Genomic DNA, 8,980 nt, shown 5'->3' on the forward strand with positions numbered 1-8,980 from the left:
CCCTCTCATTGTGCAGACGGGGAAGCTGAGGCCCACGGGGGGAGGAGTTGTCCGAACGGGCGGAGGGTTAAAAGCAGAGCAGAACAAGAACAACAACATCTGGGTTGTCTGGCTGGTGCCTTTTCACGTCACCATTTGTGCTCGGGGCCAGTCACCGAGTTTTCTGAGGCATCCGAAGAGGCTGTTGGAAAGGCGGGGGTCCCAGCTCTCCCTGGAGCTGGGGTTCCTGGACTTTACAGAGCATAAGGACGAGGGTGTGTCACTGAGGTCTGTCCTAGGCCACCAGCGCTTGGCTCTGCTGGGGTCTCCCGAGAAGCACGTGGGACGCTCCCAGCCTTATCTCGCCTGCAGGCGGGGACGCAGGAGCCTTTATCTATCTAGTGGCTCCCATCCCCGGGCACTGCCCCGTGCTCCTGGCCGCACTGGGGCTGGGTGGGCAGCTGCGGTGTGGGCCGAGAGCGGAGGGCGCCCGTGGGATTCTTGCCCAGAATGGCACCCAAGTGCAGGGGTGGGCTCCATGCTCGTGGGGGACCCTCTTGGTTTGAGGAGTCACTTGAGGCCAGAGGCGGCAAGCGGTTTTCAGGAGCATGAGAGCCTGAGCTCACCCCAGCAGCCACTGGCCCTGACGCCTCTCCTCCGCTCCAGCTGGCGGGCAACCTCCAGGCCAGCGCCCGGATGTGCTTGGAGGTGGAGGCGCACTTCACCGTGGCAGAGAGGATTCTGCAGTACATGCAGGTGGGGACGCGGTCTGGGTGCGGGCGGGGGCTCTGGGGCCTCTGCCTCCGAGCCGGGCCGGGCTCAGCCTCTGCAGCCTCCGCAAGCCCCCATCCCCGAGGCTCTGAGACCTTCGGGGCCCTTCCTCCCGTCGGCCCCGGGGCCTGTGTATGTTGCCTGGCTGAGGCCCTCCCATTCCACTGGCTCATTCCGACCAGCCCCTGTATGTGCCAGCGTTCCTGGGTGTAGATGGAATAATCTTCCTTTTCTAGAAATGAGAGGTTCACCAAGGCTGATGGTAATAATGATAATAATTGTTGTTACTACTGCTTTTGTTTACGTCGCGGTATTTAGGTGCATAGATTTTGGGGCTGGATCACTGGGTTCAGGTCTCAGCTTTGCCACTTGAGTCAGCTGTGTAGCCTGGGGCAACCCGTTCTCCTCTGTCCCCATCTCTGAAGCGGCAGAGATGGCAGTGTCTGCTTCACTGGGCTGCAGCAAAGAGTAAATTATGTGATGTGTAGAGGACATAGCCGTGCCTTGCCCACAGGAGAGGCTCCATGCTATCATACAGAAGTTGTCTCATGGAGTCACAGAGCCATTTTATAAGGTCGATTGGATTATTATCCCCATTACACAGAAGAGGAAGCTGAGGCCGGGCCAGGCTGAGCATCTTGCTCAAGATAACACAGCCAGGGGCTGGCAGAGCCAGGCCTCCTGCCCCTCTCACCCGAGTGGGCTCTGTGAACTGTGGAGCCGCGACTTAACCCTGAGGGGCGCCGTCGTGACACAGCGCTGGCAGTGGGGAGTGGGACCGGTATCCAGGAGACCCTGCTTCTTGCCACCCTCCCCTCCAAACACACCCGACTGTGTTTGGCGCAGAGCCCTCGCCTGTCCACTCACCAGCGGTGTGAGCCGAAGCGAGTCGTCCAGCCTGCCTGAGCCCCCGTTCCCTTGCCTGTGAAATGCAGGTGAAAAGGCCTCGTACCTCAAGGGACGAGGACAGAGAGAGAACGGTCTGCACGGGGCTCCGAGCAGACAAACGCGCCCCACAGGGCTCTGCCACCCTCGCTATCATTATTCTGGATTCTATGTCTCTAGAATCTCACACCTTCAATTAGGAAAAGTTCCCTATGTTAGTAATGAGAAGGCTAGCTATGTGGTTCATCACTCTTTGGGGACGAAACTCTCTGCCCTTCGGGTGAGTGGGGACAGGGATGTTCCTCTTGGGTGTCTTCTGATCCCATGGCCGGTGGCTTGATCATGATCAGGGCAGGCCGGGGCGGGAGCTGGCGGGTCAGCGGGGTGGTTGGAGATGGGGGGTAACCATTGATTTCTTTTTTTTTCTCCCAAAATAAGTTGTGTGCTCCTGAGGCTCCTTTACACATAGAAGGCAACAGCTGTCCCCACGGGTGGCCGCAGCATGGGGACATCACGTTCCAGGATTATCAGATGAGACACAGAGAGAACACGCCCTTCATTCTCCGGGGCATCGGCCCGACGATCCGCGGCCGGGAAGTGGTGGGCATCGTGGGAAGGACGGGCTCCGGTGAGCCGAGCGCCCTGCGGACCCCCCGCCCTCGGCTCCGGCCTTCGGGGGCTGGGCCTGTTTTTAGGCCTGGGTTTGCTGGGTGACGCCTCAGGGGTCTGCTGGCCCTCACTCTGGGCTGGGCCCTGTGCCGGACACTGGCGAGCAAAACCCAAAGTCGCTGACGTCGCGGGGGTTCAGCGGGGATCCTAGGTGTTAAGCAGGTCATTAGTGGGAAGTAAACAAGATGCTTAACTGCAGATCGTGGCGAGTGCCACAGACGAAGGAGAAGGGGGGTGGTCAGAGCACGGTCAGCCGTCGGGGTCCGAGGCCGGCGCCCGAGCCGACACAGGAAGGGCGAACAGGGTGCAGGGGAGGGCGACGAGTGAAATCTGGGTCCCCCTTTCCTTCTTGCCCTCCCCAGCGCCCCCTTCCTAGACCCCTCCTCAGCCCCCTCCCCTTTCCGACTCATTTCCTTCCCTTCTGCTCCGAGCACTTTTGGGAGATCTGGCCCGAGTTTCATTCCCTCCCACTCTTCGCATTGTTCAAACCCAGTGTTCAGAGACACTCGCCGTGCCCTCGGCCTGCCCTCAAGCACCCCCGGAGCCGCCTCCTCCAGGTAGCCCCTCCGGATGCCTAGAGCTTCCATGGGTGTGCCCTGATGGACTGTGTACACTCATTGGGCATTTCCTGAGCGTTAGGGAGGCAGGCAGTGGAACCCTGAAGGTGGACGGGACACCCACTGCCACCCGTGAACCGTGACTTTGTCAAGTAGGGCAGAGGTTGATGCCGAGGGGCCTGGCAGGTAGCAGAGATGAGTGCACTGGGCCTGGGTTGGTGGAAGGAGGGCGAGGAGGGCCGTGCCCGGAGCTGGAGGACACTGTCCCCCCTCACGGAAGCCCTACACTCAGTTCCAGCTGCTTCCTGTCTGCGGGGGAGTGGACATGGGGCCAGTGTGGCTGGTCCTACTGTTGCTAGAGAAGCATGCTGTTTGAATTTTTATACATAGGACTTTGGATTTTTAAAATTCTGGCAAAGAACTTAAAAAATAACAGTAACGTCGTGTGTGAAACAAAGCCGGGTTTAATCCGGGGCTCCACGCGTGCCCCCCAGTCTCGGCTGCTGGGGAGCTGCTCGTGGCTTGGGGCACCGCCCGGAGCAGAGACTCCAGCCGCCTTCTGCTCGTCATGACACCGGCTGGGCCATGGACGGGAGCGGGTCACGTGTGCACGCCAGGCGTGTCCCGAGCTGCCCAGTGCTGCCCCCAGCGCAGGGTCAGGAAGCCAAGGCCTCGCCCTCTGTCCCCACAGGGAAGTCGTCCTTGGCGGTGGCGCTGTACCGCCCGGTGGAGCCCACGGCGGGCCGGATTCTCATCGACGGTGTGGACATCTGTAGCATCGGCCTGGAGGACTTGCGGTCCAAGTTCTCCATCATCCCTCAAGATCCTATCCTGCTCTCAGGAACCACCAGGTGAGTGCGGGGCCAGAGGTGAGCCTGGGGCATGGCCAGGCTCCCGGAGGAGCGCGCTGGAGGCCAGGGCTGCGCTGGAGGCCAGGGCTGGCCTGCCTCGGTTAGCTGGCGGCCGCCGCTCCAGCTTCTGGAACCCTCGTGCCTGCCTGGCCCACCTCATCGAGGCCTCAAAGATCAAATGAAGCCCCGATAAACACAGGGTCGCTCTGTAAACTCTGACGTCCAGACAGAAGCCAGACATAATTTTTATGTCTTAAAACCCCGACGGGGTTGGCCACGTCAGTTTGCTGTCCGGCGTCTGCTCGGTGCCTTCCACACTCTCGTGTCCGCAGGCGGTGGGTTCTCTTCCCTCCGCCCACTGGGAAAAGCTCCTGGGGACATTTGGGGCCGGATGTTGGGAACTGCTGGTTTGCGGGGTACACATTCCAGGCAGGGGGATGAATCTAATGCCCCTGTATCGTATATTTATAAATGGTTGACATGATACATAGTATGTGTGTACACACACACACACACGCACACACACACACACACACACACACTGCTCATGCTGACTCGCTTCCACCCGGGTCCCACCTCTGCAGTTGGGGGTAGAGCGTCACCTGGAGCCTGGGGACTCATATCTGGGGAGCCGGTGGCCCCCAAACAAAACTTGGGGGCTGCTGCCTGCAGAAGGGATGGGTACTGACTGGCACCAGAAATGAGCCCTCAGGGAGCCCCGGGGGTCGTGTGGTCGCCGAGCGCCCCGTCCGTCCCCTCTGGCAGGTTCAACCTGGACCCTTTCGACTGCCACATGGATGAGCAGCTCTGGGAGGCCTTGGAGAAGACTTTCCTGAGCAGCACGGTAAGAGCCCCGAGGCCCGATCGTGGGGTGCTCCGCGTGGTCTGCTGTTGGTCCCGGATCAGACCGCCCCACGGAGGCCAGATGCGCTGGGATCCCTAACTGAAGGCCGATGGTGCCCGGACACCAGCAGTGAGCCAGGCACATTCTAGGCCCAGGAGCGCAGCAGAGGCGGGCGAGGCCTTTGTCCGCCTGCTTCACGTCACGGGAGGTGAAGGCCACAAGCCACGGGGCACGGAGACGCTTCCAGCTGGGTCAAGTGCTGTAGTGGCAGTGACTACACCGACAGACGCCTCAGGGGTGGGGTGGCTCCTCTGCACGGGCTGGCCAATCAGGGCTCCTGGAGGACGGGACATTTGAGCCGAGACCAGATACTGAGGGAACAAGGACACGGAACATTCCAGGCACAGGGACTAGGGTACGCTCAGACCTCGAGGTGGGGGTGAGACCGCCGCAGGTGAGGAAGGAAGACCAGAGTGTGGGGGGAGGGGACTCGCGGACCGTGACAGGAGGGTTATGAGGGGGACAGGTCGGGTGTCACCGCAGACCTGCGTGCCGACGTCCCAGACGGACAGGAGGGTTATGAGGGGGACAGGTCGGGTGTCACCGCAGACCTGCGTGCCGACGTCCCAGACGGACAGGAGGGTTATGAGGGGGACAGGTCGGGTGTCACCGCAGACCTGCGTGCCAACGCCCCATCTTCCCTGGCATCACAGATCTCACAGTTGCCCCAGCAGCTGCGGGCCAAAGTGGTGGCAAATGGGGTGGACTTCTCCGTGGGGGAGAGGCAGCTGCTCTGCATCGCTCGAGTGATCCTTCAGAAGCCCAAGGTGAGACTCCCGATGGCCTGCGAGGTCACTGAGGGTGCCTGGGGTGGGGACGCATCGGCCGTGTCCCCCTCCAGTACCACAGGACAATGGCACCATCCACAGGGCTCACTAATGTCACTAACTGCCATTCCACGCGTGTCCCTGGGGCGAGGCTGTCAGCCGGGGCTCCCTCAGACCCTGACACCTCAGTGACGTGGTCCCCCCAGAACCAAGTCACGACGTGCTTTTCTCACAAAAAACCAAAAAGTTAGAAACTTGGGAATTTACAAACTTCCCACTGTACATTCTTTTTAAAACTTGGATGCAGGTGAGTCTTTTGTCTTCATTAGAACCGAGACTCAGAGGACAGCTGGCCCAGGGCAAAATCACGTGTTTAAAAAGTTTCATCTGACCATTTCTTGGCCTATCCCAGATATTTCATGGTAATTTCAGGTATTCACCTACCTGGGCCAGTTAGGAGCAAGCTTTCTCTCACAGTCAGGCAGCGCACACGCACACGCACACGCACACACGTGTGCACACCCCTTCACACTCACGATCGTATGCGTACGTGCACACGTGTGCATGTGCACACACCGCGCAAAACGTGGTTAATCGGTGATAAATGCAAACACTGCGGGTCCAGGCACTCGGAGGCGGGGAGCAGGTGTGGGCGGCGTGGGGGGGGCTTCGCAGGAGAAAGGGCGCCCCCTCTTTCTGGGAGAGCCCAGCGGCGGGGTTTGCTCTGTGAACGGAGCACTTACTCTGTCTGCCTCTCGGTCCCGTTCCAGTTCCCGCAGCTGCGCTGGGGCTGCATTGTTTCCCAAAGCAGAGGCCGCAGTTGATGGTTTTTGTCATTTCTGTGATTTTCTCACGACGCCCCCTTTCTAAAAACCGTCTCATCTTACACAGTAACGTTGGTGAAATCGTGCTTCCTGAGCTAGTTACCTTTTCCTAATGCATGTTGTGAATGAAATAACTACAAACACGTTCAAAAAAAAGGAACGATTATCCGTCTTCTGGCCACGCCGTCTCATGTGCCACTCCGGGCGTGTGAGTCCCACCCCCGTGGGGGACATCGCTCTGCGTTAAGTCAGGCAAATTTGGAAGGCACTTCGTAAAACAAGAGGTTGCCACTTGGGATGTCTTCATTTGCAAGAACTTAAGTCTCTGGACACTAAAAAATAGGTACCTCTTGGTCAAGAGCTGGCATTCTCTTTATAAGATAATGATAACTAGAACTCGAAGCGAGCCTTGACCTTGGTCCAGATTCCCGGCTCAGGGACTCTGTGAATCAGAGGCAGACCCAGGTCCAGGCCACGTCTCGGGGCCCAAGGAGGCCGCCTTCACCCCGCTTTGTGTCCTGCAGATCATCATCATCGATGAAGCCACGGCCTCCATCGACATGGAGACCGACAGGCTCATCCAGCACACGATCCGCGAGGCCTTCTGGGGCTGCACGGTGCTGGTCATCGCCCACCGCGTCACCACCGTCCTCGGCTGTGACCGCGTCCTGGTCCTGAGCAGCAGGAAGGTGAGGGTCACACCCGGGCCTGGGTGGGGGAGGACAGCCGGGTCCTTCCCGACCGAGCTCATCCGTGACCCTGTCCGCTGTCTCCTCCCAGGTCGTCGAGTTTGACAGGCCCGAGGTCCTGCAGAAGCAGCCCGGGTCAGTGTTTGCGTCTCTGCTGGCCGCGGCCCGTTCAGTGGGCTGAGGAACCGCCCGGAGGCTGGCAGCTGGGCACGCCGGCCCCACCAAGCGCTCGGCTGCGAGGCCTGTGGTCTGTGACCTTCTGGCCTAAAAATGGCTACTTCTCCCGAAAGCGGGGCTGGAATGGGCTGAGGTGTGGGTGCCGGTGACGGGATGGAAGCAGAAGTTGACGGAGCCCCTCTGTGGCTCCCCAAACCTGAGAGCCCCGGCATCGTTTGAGACTGTCGGGGCAAATGGCTGTGGGCCTCTTTTTAACTGATATGCTAAGTAATTTCATAATGATGTGAAAGCTTGTCCTAGTTTTCTGATCTGTGCAAAAGTATTGCGAATGATACACTGATTTTGTAAAAAAAAAAATAAAGAAGTAGTCACGTTCTCTGTTCTTTCTGTGTGAGCTAATATGCTTCAGCTGCAGGGGACAGAGACTCCCTCACACGGGATTCTGGAGAAAGGGACTTTATTGGCTCATGGAACGGAAAGGTCTAGGATCAGTTCTGGGTCGGGTACCAGTGTCGAAAGGAAGCCCGCCTTGCAGACTCGCAGACTCTGCCCGTCTTCTTCGCTCAGCTCCGCTGTCCTGTGTTCGGCTTCCCTGTCCGGCTGCCACAGCCCTGGGCGCACATGCCACCAGCTCAGCACCCCCAGTGACGCGGGCAGATGCTCCAGGGCTAACCCTCACTGGGCTGACTTGGGTCACGTGCTCGGCGATTGAAATACGGTGACCGGCCAGGCCCTGAGTCACAGGAATGGAGGCGGTTGTTTCTCCAAAATAAAGCTGGGGAGCCCTTGCTACATGGGGGGATGGGTATGGAGGCTGGGCGGGCCCCAAACAGTAGCCGTCTACCGTGTGTGTTTATATCTGTTTACTGATTGAAGTACATTGTCGATGGGTGGGATAAAAAGTTAAATAGAAATTCTGTAAATAGAAAAGGTAATTATTTTCAATTTACTTCCAGGGAGACCTCATTGCTGTGGGGAAGTATGTTTCAGAGTATTTTTGTTTTGTTTTCAGATTACGGAATCTGATTTTGCCGTAAGAAAAATCAATTCCGTAGGCAAACATTCCCCACTGTGTTTCTCGCAGTGGGTGCTGTGGGTGCAGAGAAGTCCCTGACCCGCGGAGCGCGAGAAAAGTCAGCAAGTAAACGGGGGGTTCCAGACCGAGCGACAGGAGATAGGACGAGGGGCGGCAGGCGTGCAGTCAGAGCGGGCTCCTGGGGGTGAGGCGGCAGTTTACTGGGACCTGAGAAATGAACGCGCGCACGCTCAGGTGAGGGGTGCCGGGGCGACAAAGGCTGTTCCAGGCAGAGAACAGCAACCCAGGCCCCCGGGAAGGAGCTGTGACGAGGCCGATGCAGACGGGGAAGCGCGCGTGCCCGCTCGTGACACCGGGGCGCCCCTCCTCTTCCTCGCCGGGTCCTTAGGCAGCGCCCGCTTCTCTGCCTGGGGCGCTTCGCGGGTGACGGCCACCCCCTCTCTCTCAGAGGCGCCTTTGGCCCGGTGGAGCCCTCTCCCCTCAGTTCTTGCCTTTCCTTCTCGGGCCCTGAAGACGTCCTGGGGCTCCCGCTGCATCGAGTCACAAGTCTGCAGGGTCGCAGAACCGCTCGTTTGTAGGTCGAAGGTGACTCTAGTCTCCTGCCCTTCTCAGAGCAGCCGCAGGACAACTGTGTGTCACCTGTGACAAAGCGCTCTGCAGACTGAGTACTGTAGGCCTGGGAGACCTGACCAAACTGTCCTCTAAACAGGGTCCCCAACCCCGGGACGTGGACCGGTACTGGTCCATGGCCTGTCAGGAACCGGGCCGCACAGCAAGAGGTGAGCGGAGGGCCATCGAGCGAAGCTCCATCTGTATCTGCAGCCGCTCCCCAGTGGGAGCACCACCGCCTCAGCTCCGCTCAGGTCATCAG

At 59.3% G+C, this 8,980-nt stretch overlaps 1 protein-coding gene across 1 annotated transcript in view; it reads left to right on the forward strand.

The window, feature by feature from the left end:
* ABCC11 (ATP binding cassette subfamily C member 11) overlaps window positions 1-7,382 on the forward strand; it is a 33,943-nt gene extending 26,561 nt beyond the window's left edge. Inside the window, 7 exon segments of the mRNA XM_023524648.1 lie at window positions 646-735; window positions 2,074-2,263; window positions 3,553-3,712; window positions 4,478-4,556; window positions 5,270-5,383; window positions 6,732-6,896; window positions 6,988-7,382. Of these exon segments, the coding sequence (XP_023380416.1) occupies window positions 646-735; window positions 2,074-2,263; window positions 3,553-3,712; window positions 4,478-4,556; window positions 5,270-5,383; window positions 6,732-6,896; window positions 6,988-7,077 (888 nt within the window). The 3' untranslated portion in view covers window positions 7,078-7,382.
* The last annotated feature ends 1,598 nt before the right edge of the window (window positions 7,383-8,980 follow it).

Source organism: Pteropus vampyrus, unplaced genomic scaffold (assembly GCF_000151845.1).
Source record: "Pteropus vampyrus isolate Shadow unplaced genomic scaffold, Pvam_2.0 Scaffold485, whole genome shotgun sequence".
In the NCBI taxonomy this organism is placed as follows: Eukaryota; Metazoa; Chordata; class Mammalia; order Chiroptera; family Pteropodidae; genus Pteropus; species Pteropus vampyrus.